Here is a 14,723-nt window from a genome sequence, read left to right on the forward strand (position 1 = left end):
GTCAAATCGAACTGTTGTATAAATTATTCACTGAAATGTAGTTCCAATCTGAATCTCACTCTGATCTCCACTTATCTCCCCCCCTGCCCATCCAAACAGAGATTTCCATTTTTTAAACCTGGGTAGCATCTTGCAGCTACCAACTGCAGAATATATAGGGACCCTACATTAAACTACATGTTGTTTTTTGTCATGGGAATGCTCAGCTGTTTCTGGACACTGGGTATATGTAACTTGTGTGAAGTTGGGCAGAATTCCACAATCTGTTAGTTTTTGGGGGAGGTTTAGCCTGGAAAGTCCTGCTGTTCTTCCCCTGGTGTGTGAGGTGCTGGCAGTGTTATCCTGCTACACACTGCAGAAGGAAGGAGGGATGTGTTGTGCACTATGCAACAGACCACAGTTATTCACAGATGGAAAAAATCTATGCTCCTCACCAAGCTACTTAAGGATTTTCGATTCAGTGCTGCTGCTTTAGTCTTTGGAGATCAAAATAATACTTCAAACTGAATTACTGTAAACTGCTGTGGCATGCAGCAACCTGTAGAAATGCTCTCTCTGAGCTCATAAGACATGCTGCAGTCATTTCTAGAATCAAGAGAAAATCAATACTTTGCAGGGAGTGAAATCTTACTTTTAAAAAAGTAGGGGTGGGTTATTAAGGCAGCCAGTGCTCTGTTTTGCTGCTGGGTTCGTGGTTTCAGTTCTTGGGCTGTTGTTATATCTTCACACTGAGAGTTGGCTTTGTGAAATGTGTAAGGGGTGGGGGGTGCGTTGGGATGTGTGGGGATTTTAATCTGTATCCAGAATTGTAACTAAGATCCATCTGTTCTAATTATCTTGAAATGAGGGGCAGTGGTGGCATCTTCCTGTGTGGTATTATGTCCCATTTAATTCAGTGACAAAGCTGTTCCATGTTGGACTGGCTTCCAGTATTTAAAAACGGGAGTAGGGCTGTTTGCACATCAGTGCAGCAATGACAAATGAGGAGATGGTGCAACACCTGGCTGTAGGTTTTACTAAAATCCCTGCTGGTTTAAATCAGGTGCAGTCTCTCCATGGACTTCATTTGGGCCAGACTTCCTCCTGCAATGTTTTGGGCAAAGATCACTACCCAGCTCTGCTAGTTCTGAAACACATCTTTTCCTGTTCTTGTCTACCATCTACCTGAATAAAGCAAATAAATATTCTTGCTAGCACTGGCTGCAGCACCTGCAGTACCTGAGAGGCTTTACAGACAATCTTGTATACACCGCTGTATCCATTACAACAGGACCACTTCAGAAATCCAAGATACCACCTCCTGTGCTCGGTCGCCTCCAGGTTCCTTGCATTGTACTCCCTGGCATAATATATCTGTGGTTTTTCATTCCCGTCCTCTCAAGCTCTGAAAAACCAGATTCTAAAATCTTAGTGTAGATCGACTAATCTCAAATTGCCAGCAATGTTTGCCTTTACTCTGATACTGCCTCTGCACTGGAAGTGAGCCCTCTCTAGTCTGCCCTAAAGGCAGAAAATACAAAAGCTGTTCTGGTTCCTTCAGTTCAGAGTCTGAAGGCATAAGGTCTACAGTAGAAGGACGTTCTCCTTCTCTTCAGCCAGGGCTTTTAAGGAGCCAGATGGCCATTTCAAAGCATTTTGGAATAAGATGTAGTTCACTGATCCCCAGTCCCTGGAACCGAGTGGGAGCCAAGAGCAGCCAGTTTCAGGTCCAGCTGTGCTGTGTATTACATGTGGAATTGTCTAGAGATAAGTTTGCCAAGGTCAGGTAGGCAGATACCTAAGAAACGTGTATTATTTCAAGGGACTAAAACAGAAATGAAAGCTTAACCATAGCAGCGGTCTGCACATGCTGTGGTCTGTCCTAGGTTTTATCATTTCCAGTTTTCCATTTTGATTCTCTCATGTTTTGGGCTTATTGTCCCCTTGAAGGTCACCTGCATCTACCTTTGGGAACATGTTTGATATTTCACTGGAGGCATCCAAGTGGCTTCTTATTGTTCCACTTACCTGCCTGCTTTACTAAACATATGTTTCAGTGCAGGTGGCTAAGCCCGCTGGGGTATTGCAATGTTAAATCACTGTGATAGCTGACAGAATGAGTCTCTCATCCTCCAGTTAGTGTGAGATTTTCCTTTGGGTTTGGGGTAGGTTTTGCAAGGATAAACACAAGTAACTTCTTGTGCCAGACTGTTCAGAGCTACTGAAGCATTTTGCTTTAGTAACTTCTAGACCTTACTTCCTTAGGTGCCTATACCCTCTTATCTGTTGTTTTGGGGGGTACATCAGAAGCAAAGGAGGAGAGGAAAATTCTTCCATTTGCTGTCTAATCATTTTAAGATTTCATACTGCCACCTACTGCAAAAGGATTGGAGAAATAAGTGAAATTAGTATGTAAATGAAACAAGTAACAGTGACAAAATCCAGGGGACCCTTGCAGGGGAGTTTTGAGAAGGGGTGGTGTAAATTTTTCTGAAAGATGGTATTATTCTCTCAGCAGTACTTGGATCAGGAAATTTTCTTTCAGAGTGGTAATTTTGCACAACACTGTATTACCAACATTTTTCAGAAATACCAATCACTTTATTTCTTCAAGTTCTGTCAAATTCTTTAATCCATTTCATTCACTGAACTCTTTTTTGTAAGAAGGAATTTAGCTGATCTTCCAGATTACTTTGTGAAAAGGTAATTCAGACTTTTTTTCTGGCTAAGCTTATGTGTTTTCTTGTATTTCTGGAGGGTGAACCTCTCCAGTAACAGTGGTAGAACTTTTGGCCTTGCTCATCCAGACACGTGCAGACTATCATTTCTAGACCACGTCAGCTTAGACAATGGCTCTGAATTCCAAGAAGCAGGTCAAGCTAATCATAGGACATCCTAAATTGGAAGGGATCTGCAAGGATCATTGAGTCCAACTCCTGGACATTGAGTCCAATTAATGCCCTGTCTGAACTATTTAGTATCACCACTGAAGGAAGCTCCATGTGTGGCACTGCTTTTGTGGAAGCTGGTGAGGAAATGGTGCCCTTTGAGAAGGCCTTGTGGAAAGCTGACTGGACCAACATAATTTGTAGAAAAAACTTCAGATTCCAAATCTTTTCTCTTTAATGGCAGTAGAACTACCTAATGGCGTTTATTAGATTGTGTATATTAGATTATTAATAAGTATGTTTGATAAATCATGTCATGTTCACAAAAAATGCTTTGTCTGCTTATTTACCATCTAGATCTTAGTTTTGATTATATATGAAGTATTTCCTGATATACTAGAAAATAGGACAAGATGGGTTTTACAAAAGTATTGCGGTCTTGGGACTGCAATGCTCCTAAAAATAATCTTTAAGGAAAATGACATAATTGCCACCGTTATGTATTCAAATTTTAAAAATGAGATATTTTTGAAACACAAATTAACATAGTCTTGTTCTAGAAATCTATTTCTACAGGATCAGTACTTCCAATTGATGAAAATGGCTGTAATAGGGAGGCATTGATTTACACCCACAGATCTGGCCTGGAAAATGCAGTGCTGGATGCTCATTTTACAGGCCTCAGTCAGGTGTTTTGCTTTCTGAAGCTTAATTTGAGTGTCCTGTGAGCAAATAATTATTCAAAATTCAATTAATCTATTGTTATGTTTTAATCACTGTGATGGTGTTATACTTACAGGTTTTTATCTAATTATGTACTTACAGGTTTTTATCTAATTAACAGTTACTTTCCCACTTAAAATAAATTCAATAACCAAATGTTTCTAGAAACTGAAAGGGCTAGAATGCACCAGCCTTGAGATTATGAATGAGCACTTAACAGCCAGAGAGCAGAACTTAAAACTGGGAGGACTCTGTTGGATTTTTCTCTACTCTGTGCTCTTTGCCTTTTTGAGCCTTAGGAAAAATAAAACTATGTTTATTGTTGCAATAGATTTCTGGAGATGTTGATGAAAAGCTGTCAAATACCGAGATACACAGAACTATGAGACTTTTTAAATAATTCTGGGGGTATTTGTTTGGGTTAAAACCTCAGGGCCAGGTTCTGCTCTTGGTCCAAGAAGCAGAGCAGCTAAAGAGCAGAACAACTACTTGGTCCTTGGATGTTGGGGTCATGCTTTGTACGTGTCCTCCTTTCAGATCAGTGGTTGTTCACAACCTGTGGTGCCAGTGGACCCTATGGCCCCACACAGAGCCAGTGCAATGATGCCTACAGGAACTCCAAGCTCAGAGTGGTGGTGGGAGCTGAAGGAATTCTCCAAGGCATTCAGATCTGGAGAGTACCAGCAACCAACACGTACAGGTAAGGGAACTGTCTCAGACTGTCGTGATGTATCTGTGTTCAAACATATCCAAGCTGCAGATAGATGCCAGGCATTTTTGAAGTATTACATTCAGAAGTTTGGCCACATCTACTGGGGTTTTTACTTATCACTGAGCCTGTGATTTCCAGTCTCTCGCATCTCAGATTTGCTCCCTGGAAGATGCAACTTTTTTGGTGAAAGAGAAGAAAATTTCTGAGGCACGCAAATCTTTAGCCTAAATGGTTACAGGTTGGGAGAGCTCTATCAGTAGCTGAAAATGAAGCATTTTCACCTCCCCATACCAAGAGGAATGCATTTCCCATTTGTCATTCATGGAGCCCTGGGATCAGAGTGAGTTTTTCCCACCCTTCACTTGGCGTGGAAGGCACAATCATGTGTTGGCATTTCTTACAGGACAGCTCGCACCAACCTTTGCTCAGCATCTTCACTTTTTTGAATCTAGAGACAGCAAGTTGAGCTTGTAAGCCTGGCTTACCACAGTAGAATTGATTTTGGAAGCCAGCCACCTAAATAGTAGGCTCTGTGATACTGAGGGTTCTAACACTTAAATCCCCCTGTGGAGCTGTTTTCAAAGAGAGGTGATCAGATACAGTTCAATGCTACTTAATCAGATTTTTATTAATCATTTTTTTCTTTTTGCTCTTGCTGGGGAAAGAAGTACAATTGAAGTGTAGTTCACTGTGTCTGAATGGTAACGTGAAGCCATTACATGCATAATTTTTTAAGCAGAACTGTTAGTTTGAACCAGTGACTGTCTACTGGTGGTTTTTATGCAGCATCCCATATTGAAATCAATGATGGTATCATGGATTGTAGACCAAAACATTCCACTGAGGGCTTTGAACAAATTTCAGTTACAATTTTCTGATCTCATGTCTTTTTTTTCTTTTATATTGAAAAAGAATGCTAATGTTGAGGCTAGATGTCAGTCTCTAATAGAGGTCTAGGGCAAAGCAGTTTTGAGAAACTGGCTAGGCTAGGCACAAGTTCTGCCTGAGTGCCTATTTCTACAAGGATTGATGGTAATGCAAAAAGCATTAATGATACTTTACCCCGCTATCAACAAGGAGTTGCCTGAGGTGAATAGAATTTTTCAGAACCAGCATCCAGTAAATATGGTTATAAAGTACAGCCCAAAAATGAAGAGGCAAAACAGCCCAAAAGCTTACAGCACTGTCATTTCTTTAATATCAGAGTCCAAGAAGAGCCAGAATTCTTGTGCAACTGTAGGCTGATATTTTGCTGCACAATACAACCCCTGGGCCCTGCAGGCATGACCTGTCTATTTAAGTCCTATAAATGACCTAACAGACTTTTAAGTTCTGTATAGATAATAGATGTATAATGTCGTGCATAACATATATATAAAGGGATGACATTCTTTTCTGCACCTCTTAAGGCTATAGTAGAAAATTCACGGCCTGGGGAAAGCAGGAGGCAATTGTGGGCTTAAATTAACTTGACATCTTCCTGACTCTGGTCTGCTCAAGGGGCAGCAGAGTCCGCCAGCACAGCATAGCCCTAGGAAAATGTCAAGTTTCAATATCAATTCCAGGGCTTCCCAGAGTCTGGACTTACTGCCTGTGTTTAGTTCTGCCCTGTGGTCCTGCTGTAGTGTGGGTCCTGTAAGTTTTCCTGATGGGCACTGCTGAAACACCTGACACAGGGAGAAAACTCTCCTGCTGGCTGCTGGGCTCTGGAGAAAGCTGATGTTCTGCCATATCAGTGTGTTTTACACTGTGTAATGTACACTCCTGGTAATTGCTCAGGAAGGATATTGATTTCGTGAACATGAGGCAGAATATACGTTATTAAAATACAGACAGCTCAATTTTGCACAAAACTCTGCCATCACAAACCAACCACACCCTGAAAACCCCATCTGTGAAGGTCTGGGTAGGCGGCCACACACTGTAGTGCCCACATTTGAAAACTGGAGTTTTATATGCTCTGGTTCCCTCTCATGGGACTTTGCATTGTGTAATAATGAAGTTAAACATTATAAAATAATATTTTTGTTTAGATCTCCTTCTAAGCATTCAGAAGGTCTGGTCATCTAGGTCTTCTGACCAAGTATGAGAGAAGTGGACTGTAATAAATTACACATTACCATCCTTTATCCTACTTCTTTCCCTTTTTAAAGGAAGAGGTTTAGGTCCATTTTGCTGAGTGCCCCATTTGTGATCACTTCCACTGTCCTCTCTTCTCTATGGTTCCTCCTTATGGTGGCACAAGAACACAGCCCAGTGACGTGCAAAAAAGTGTCATTCTGTGTCAGCCAGGCTAGGCACAGCATTTTCTCATACTGTCAAGACTAGCTCCAGTGTTTCCATCACCTGGATGTTAGGGTGCATGTTTTTCTCCAGCCCTGGTTTGCACTCTGCACATCCTGACTCTTCCTGAAGGCGTGGACTTCTTTTGCAGATCCCACAAGTGTCATAGTAAAAGAAAAGAAGGAAGGCAGTGGAAGGTACTCTGTGTTCTTGCTCTGAATGGGCTGAACCTTTCTTCAGGGCCAGTATGGTTAAATGGCTTCCTTCTTCCGAAAGAAAGGTGTTCCTAATGAAAGGGATCCTCTTAAGGTTTGAAGTCAAGATAACTGTTTAAATAGTGACACCCATTTTGAATAGGGAATGACTGCCACCTGAATATACTGGGTTTTATTTGTCTTCAGCCTTTGAGTGAGGCCAGACTGGGTTTCCCGAACTTTCTGATATCACTGCTTGTATGCAAAATCTGTTCTTACATGGAAAAGTATGGCCCCTACTGGCAGGGAATTAGCCCTGCCAGCTTGCTGTGTCTGGTAGTGCATCTCATTAGCCATTGCAAAATTCTGCAGTAAATCAACTCAGTTTTCAGATTCGTGCAGCATCTGTTCAGGGTGGCCCAGTGCTGTGTCCATCACTTTTTCTGCTGGCTCTGGTACAGCCTAACTGAGGACTGATTGTTTTGGTTATCAGCAGTGGCATGAACATAATCATGTCACATTGCCAGGATCTAATATGCTTTATGAGACACTGCCTGTTTGCAGGCAGGACTATGCTGGGCACAGAGAGCAGCCAGGTGCTGGAGGAAAGGAGGTGTGAAAGCAGAGCACCTACGCTGTGCCTGGTAGGAAGCCGAGAGCAATTTTTGAGTTCTGAGTACTGCAGTCTCTGGTTATGTGCTCCAAGTGGAATTTTGCCCTCATAAAAATACATGGAAATCTGCTAACGTCAGTGGAGAATTACCTGCTTATTTCAGATCTAAACTGAGTTGCTGTATTATCATTCACCTGCTCAGAAAGTTGAGTAACTGTGTTTTGTTGCAGCAGAGATGTGTGGTTTATCATGATCTTTTAAAAGTGCTTTGAAATCCTTTGCTAAAAGTTGCTTTAAGTATGCCCATTGTTAAAAAGGGAGAGGGAGGAGATGAGAAATACTATGTTACAGCCACATCTTTGGGTACAGCAGCAACAGTAAACACCTCTGAATCTTCACTGTTTGAAATAAAAATCCCAGAGCCTTAACTGAGACTGCAGCAGCCTGTGTGTAACCTGCCCACTCCTGGCTGGAGACAGGGAGATGCTCCTGATCACCATGAGTTTGGCCAGGGAGCTTTTGCCTTCCTTGTTTACTGCAGGTAGTGTCATCTCCATCTACTTTTCTTTCTGTATTCCTCTGGTCCTGGGAATAAGAGAGCTGTTTTCCATCTGGTCCGTGCTATCAGGACCAGTTATGCTGTCTACTTTCTCAAATCTCCCTCTGTCAATCTCATGCTTAATGTTCTCTTTAGCCATATGTCCTGGTGTTACCAGCTCTCCTGCTTCTGTTCTTTCTCTTCCTTGCTGCAAACTTCTCAAGGATGTGCCTTCTGGGAAAGAAGATGTGTTTCATATATTAAAGCTGGAAACTGTAGGGACTTGCTCACTCTGTTCTCAGCTGTGTTTGCCCAATAATCAATGTAAAATGATCTGTTTTGTAGCTACCCAAGCTCACAGATTCAAACAGAGCAGAAAATCAATCTTCAGGCTTTGGGTTTAGATTTATTTAGAATGTCAGGTCTTCAGAGCACAGCTTTGTGACACTGTGTTCAGGTGTGCAAAACTCTCAGTGCTCTGAAGGGGTTTGTGCTTCCTTCCACCCGCCTGGGACAACTCAGGTGGCAACCTCTGGTTTTCTTTTTTTCTGCAGCATCTCAGGCTATGGAGCAGCAGGTGGGAAAGGAGGGAAGAACACCATGGTGCGGTCCCACGGAGTGTCTGTGCTGGGAATTTTTGACCTCCAGAAGGATGATACGCTGTATATCTTGGTGGGACAGCAAGGAGAAGATGCTTGTCCTAGTGTAAGTGATTGCCTTTCTGTTTTGCCTTCATCCCTTCTACCAATACACGGAGTTTTGTCTTTTCACAGAAAAACGTTGTCCTCAAGGGGTTTGGGGCTATAGGAGTGAAGAAATAGGTACAGTTTTACTGGGAGAGCATGAGAACATGAAGCACCATGTCCCTGTGCTTGCTTCTTTTCAACATTTGGGCCCCATTGATAATACACAACAGGTTCCTGACTGATCTGAGTATTTCAGAGCACCTGTGTGGGGGCTTGGAGACAAAAAACAACCCTGCCTTCCATTCCTCTGGAAATCAGTCTTCAAGGCTGACTTTGCAGGGTTTTGCTCTTGTTCCACTATTGAGCCCAGCCCTGCCATTATCATCTACTCTGCACCTCTAGAGATACCCACATCACAGGGCCTGCTTGGTTATTCTCCATATGGGAATAGGAAATACAAATCAATCATTTTTGGGTCAGTCCTGATTTTTATGTCACTAATCAAACCTTGCTGCAAATGTCTTGACAGAAAGATGAACACTATTTGCATGCACAGTAGTTTATTAATTGTTTAGTATTCTTTGGAGGAAGATGTGGGAATAGGACACTCTCATGGAGCAAACAAAGCATTTTCTGATGAAATTTCACCTACAGGTTTGAGCTGGACATTTAAATGATGTGCATTTCTCAGCTGATAATGGCTGGCATCCAAGAGATGAAAGCTTAGCAGTCTGTTAGAGCAGAGACGGGTTAAAGGATATAGACAAGTAAAAGGGGTTTTCAAGGCTGGCTGCTGAAGTAAATAATGTTAAAACTAGAATTACACATATCTACAAACAAACCATTAATATAAAGCCTTTTTGAAATGAGAAATGGCCTAACTCAAACGTCCATCCAGCATCTTTAACTAGGACATTCCAGCTGAGGGTAATATATGGACTCATTAAATTGCAGGCCACTGTAATCTTAGTGACAATTTATTGAGTGCTAATGTAATTCTTTCATTGAGGCAAAGAGATTGCATTGACTCATAGAGGGGACTTTTACTAGATTGGATTGTAATCAGTTATGTCTTTGCCATGAAGGATTATTTTTTTTGTAATCTAGTGGTTCCTTTGGGTCATTGACTTTGTCATTTTATTAATCATTCCCACCCAACTCCAAATCAATTAAGGAGAGGGGGAAAAAACAGGGAAAGGAGGACTGTTAGTTCTTTAGGCGAATCTGCACACAAAATGGGTGCCACTCATTCTCTGGCACAACTTAGAACATGTTCTGTGGTCAGCAGAATAATTTGTAATTTGAGTATGCTTTTATCAAGTTCTTCTTCCAAAAGAAAACACATACATGAAAGTAGAAGTAAACAGAAGGTCAATCCTACAATAACAAATGTTTGTGCATTTTCCCTTAAAAATGTTGTTGCTTTAGTGAGTTCAGTGTGCATCATATGTGCAATATAACAAGATAGTGTTACTGAAATAAAACCTGTAAAGTAAAATAAGCTAGCAGCACTATACAACTTGAAAATGCTCACAGCAGGGTCTTGCTTGTCATGCACTTTAGTGCTTCAATTTTAAGCCAAAACAATAGTTGGGTCACAGTCCTGAAGTAGGTATAAATGGTAGTTTAATGTTTTGATTGAAATCAGTTAGTGAATTCAGGGATTACCTAATACAGAAAGCTAACTGTGATCAATGATAATTGATAGAAGGGAAAAATGCTAAGTAGGAAATGTGGAGGCTTTTTAGTGAGGTATTTTGATTAACATCAGGGAACATTGAAGTCAAAGGTGGGATTGCTGCTCTTTTCGTAGGCATTGGTAGTTGCAGTAAAATTGCTACTAAGATCATCAGAGACGCACATTGGCTGCTTGGCCCAACCAACAGGAAATGAGGTCATCAAACTTGGGTTCTCTGTATCTGGCATTTGGCTGTCCTGTGACATGGGACAAAGCACATCCTTTGCAAGTTACTCCCTTCCTCCACTTGTGAAATACAGACTGTTATTGCTGGGAAATATTTGCAGCAAGTTCTGCTACATTTTGTACATTAAAGGTTTATGGAGCTGTATTATGTGATAATAGGTATCAGCACTGAGCTTGCTTCAAAACAATTCAATTAAAAATGGCAACAAATTCTTCTGGTGCAGGTTGAGGCAAAAAGCCTGTCTTTGGTAAGCACATTTTTTTGTCTCTTAGAATTTTTTATAGACGTGTACAAAGAGAAAAAAAGAGAAAAAGATTTCTATTTCTACTCCATGTTTTTCTCGTGTAGAATGTACTTAAAGAATTGTTTACCTGGAGTGATTGCTTAATTAAAGTCTAGTAAGAATTGTTTAGACCTGATAACAAATCAGATCCACCTGTGTCTGGACTCTAGCAAGAGGGTCACGAGTTGTGAGTAGTTAGGTATAATAGCAAAAATAGCATGTAGTTTTAGTATCCTCCTTTATATAGTATATTAATATATTATAACATAGTTATAATAAATCATTCAGCCTTCTAAACTAGAGTTAGACATCATCATTCTTCCCTTTAAGTTCACCTACATTTTACAATACCTGTCTTGGTTTGGAAAGACAGGTGTCTGCTAAGGAAGGCAGGAGCCTCCCCTAAAATGGAAAAAATGTAGACCCCCCTCCCTCCGAATTGTTATAGATTTGAAATTAAGGGGGGCTCTCAGGCAAAAATATGGGAGCAGGAATAACAGTTCTTTATTAGGGAAGAAAATTAAGAAGATAAAATAAACAATGCAGTGAACCAAAACAACATTGACAGAGTCAGAATACAACCTGACACCCTGTTGGTCAGTGTGTTGGCAGCAGTTGAATTGGGAATTGTGGCTGCAGTCCTCATGAAGTGTCAGGTGTGGTTCTGTTGGAGCAGTGATCCTGTAGAAAAGGGTGCAGTCTTCCTCTGAAGAGGCAGTGGAAGAGGCAGCTGTTCCTCTGGGAAATCCAGTGCAGAAAATCTGGTGTTCCAGAAACTCAAGATTATATCCAGGTAGAAATGCTTGGCTCCTCCCTCTTGGCAGAGCATCTCACAATGGGATGTTATAGTTCTTATCAGTCATGCAGTGACACTCACAAGGGCCCATTATCAGCAGATGTATCCCCTGAGAGAGGGTTGGTTGTGGAAGAGATAGGGAAAACTACCCACTTAACAGAAGACAACTGCCATACAGATGGCAAATAGAATCTTGCCTTTCAATCTGGAACAAAGCCAGATTTTTCTAGAAGATCGTTCATTTGGTTCTGGTCATGTAATTTCACTGGAAGACAATTTCTTGCTTTGGGAATGGTGAAGGGTTTATGAGGCCTCTGTATGCACAAGGGAATGGGGGTTTCTTACCTGAATTCAGACTTGGTGTTCTGTTTGCAGACAAATGATGTTATCCAGAAAGTCTGCATCGGAGAGAACAATGTGATCGAAGAAGAGATTCGTGTGAACAGAAGTGTCAATGAATGGGCAGGAGGAGGTGGAGGTGGGGGCGGTGCCACTTACATATTCAAGGTATGGAAACACAGTCCCCATGCACCTTCAGCATCAACACATCCTGCCACCTGCCTCTGAAAAATCCCTTATGCACCTCAGGGAGAGGGTCCACAGAGTGACCTCTGGGTATCCTTAATTTCCACTTGAGAGATGTAGGGATTTGGGTTGGCCCTTCACACCTCTTTGAACTGCTGTTCAATATGTCCACACTTGCTTCAGTGGCTTGGAGTATCCTTTGCAAACATAACAGGTTGAACTGGGTTGGGTTTTTTTCAATAAAAACTGAGATGCTGAAGTATAGTTCTACAGCAAAGGGCAAATTCTGCAGGACTTCATTCACCTCTGGCATTGTGAGACTTCAGCTATACATTTAGCCTGACAAGGAAAGTTGAGGATAGCCTGTATGTTTTCTGTTGGCAGTCCTGTAGCTGTGGACCACTGATATTTCCTGTCCTGTGCTAGCTGAGGCAGTACTCATCCCAAACACTGGTCTCAGGGGAGACACTGTGCAGAACAATGCTCCTTAGCTGTTTCCTTTGATAGAAGTCATCACATGGGTTGTTACAGGCTTTCTAAGAGCCATTACCATGGTAGATACAATTCATAGAGCTACTGAGGCTGCTGTTCCCTGTAGCAGAACTTGTTAGGACTATTCTTTAATTTTCTATTCATTAATTTTCTGGGTGTGCATGCATAAATAATGCAATGACAGTGTGCAGTGCTGAGCAGCCCTAGATGCCTGCTTGGTGCAACATGCAGTAACTATGATGTGGCTGAACTTCCATTCACATGTCTGACTCAGCTTGAACATTGCCTTTATTTCTGAATTTGTTAAGATGGAGAATGGAGAACCAGTTCCCTTGATAATTGCAGCAGGGGGAGGTGGCAGGGCCTACAGGGCCAAAACGGACACATTTCATCCAGAAAGACTGGAGAATGATTCCTCTATTCCAGGGTTGAATGGAAATTCAGGAGCTGCAGGTAAGGAAAGTTTATTCCTTTTAAGAAAACCTTTGTGAATATGTGGTACTCCCAGATTCCTCCTCCTCACAAGAAGGTGAGGAAAACTCATGAAAATACAGTTCAGGGAGAGCAGAGGGTTATAACAGATGCAAATAGAAGGTACCGACAGTACTGGATATTTGGAGTAAATAAGGGTATCAGAGATGGTATAGCTAAAACAATGGCTACATTCCCCAAAATAGTGCAGTACCTCTCATAAACAAAGTTGTTTGATTTTTGATGTGGGAGTTTGCAGTGCCAGTGTGACTGTCCTGGTCCCTGCACTGTTTTGTGCTGTGTGGACATACTCAGAGTTTCTCTGGCTTATGCAGAAAGAACATAATTGCACCATGTCTAGAAGTCTCTGTGCAGAGACCTTGGACTGAACAAGCAGCAGAGCTGAAATTGAGTGACTGGTAAATATGTTGTGTGGAGAGTAGGAGTGGGATATGCTTTCACACCCCTTACAATAAATTCAGAACTGGCATTGGGGTTTTTTGGAAGTGTTTTAGTCAAAGAGAAGGGGAAGGCTCTGTAAACCAGAAAGAAGTGGTTGGAGAGTAGGTAGGGATATCTTTTTACCTTTTCTATAGAATATACTCGTCCTTGTACGGTAGGTGAAAAGAGATGCAGATGGCGACTTTCAGCTGAGGTGTTTTGAATGGATACTTGTCCTGTAGATCCCTCCAGTGTTTTTTACACAAAAAGTAACCCCTGTCTGTGCCGTTTCTCTTCTCTCAACTGCAGGTGGTGGAGGTGGCTGGAATGATAACACTTCCTTCCTGTGGTCAGGAAAATCCTTGCTGGAAGGTGCTACTGGAGGAAGATCCTGCCCCCAGGCCATGAAGAAGTGGGGGTGGGAGACAAGAGGGGGTTTCGGAGGGGGTGGAGGGGGGTGCTCCTCAGGTGGAGGAGGCGGAGGATATATAGGTAAAGTGGCTTCGTGTTCAAGGTGTCCCTTCCCCTCCTTTAGTGCTAATGATCAGCAAAATACTGATGATAACTCTCCTGTAGCTAGCATATTTGACTGTTATGTACTAGTATGTCTGTGTGTTGCCTTTTTAGCAGTAGATGAACTCATTTAGGCTTTGAGCAAAGAGCCAGATGCCAGTCCTTCAGCTGCAGCCCTGGCTTTGCGCTCTGCAAAACATGACATTAAGATCCTGCTGTGATTCCTGAGCCTTTCATGTTGGGGTGGCAGTGCTGGAGCAGGAGGAGCCACAGTTATGTGCTCCCATTGCCAGCACCTGTGTTTGGAGGACTTTGGTCCTGGAGACTGGCAACCAGGGGGAATGCTGCAGCTTCTCCCCTGCCCTGCTGTGGGTGGGCCTTGGTCCTTCACAGGTGGTCTCTGGGGGCAGAGGCTCAGGCTGCCAGCCAGCACCCCTCTTAATATGACTTCAGTCAACAAGGAGCTAATTTTGTGTGCCTCTGTGTCTCAGGGCAGCTGTCAGATGGCATTATGTTGATTACAACTGGTGTGGGCCAGATTCAAGATCTCTACTAACCTGTAGTCTCCTGGGCCACATAGTTTCTGCAGCCATCTGCACTGTGGAGGACTCTTTAACCCCTGGTTCTCCACAGCTTAAATTAAGTATATGGTAGACTAGAA

At 42.2% G+C, this 14,723-nt stretch overlaps 1 protein-coding gene across 1 annotated transcript in view; it reads left to right on the top strand.

The window, feature by feature from the left end:
- The window catches only part of ALK (ALK receptor tyrosine kinase), a 68,597-nt gene that overhangs the window by 19,282 nt on the left and 34,592 nt on the right, over positions 1 to 14,723 (top strand). Inside the window, exons 4-8 of the mRNA XM_053938901.1 lie at positions 4,128 to 4,290; positions 8,485 to 8,635; positions 11,996 to 12,127; positions 12,946 to 13,090; positions 13,859 to 13,921. Coding sequence (XP_053794876.1) covers positions 4,128 to 4,290; positions 8,485 to 8,635; positions 11,996 to 12,127; positions 12,946 to 13,090; positions 13,859 to 13,921 — 654 coding nt within the window. The remainder of the gene's footprint in view (positions 1 to 4,127; positions 4,291 to 8,484; positions 8,636 to 11,995; positions 12,128 to 12,945; positions 13,091 to 13,858; positions 13,922 to 14,723) is intronic.

The sequence above is a fragment of the Vidua chalybeata genome, chromosome 3 (assembly GCF_026979565.1).
Source record: "Vidua chalybeata isolate OUT-0048 chromosome 3, bVidCha1 merged haplotype, whole genome shotgun sequence".
Classification (NCBI taxonomy): domain Eukaryota; kingdom Metazoa; phylum Chordata; class Aves; order Passeriformes; family Viduidae; genus Vidua; species Vidua chalybeata.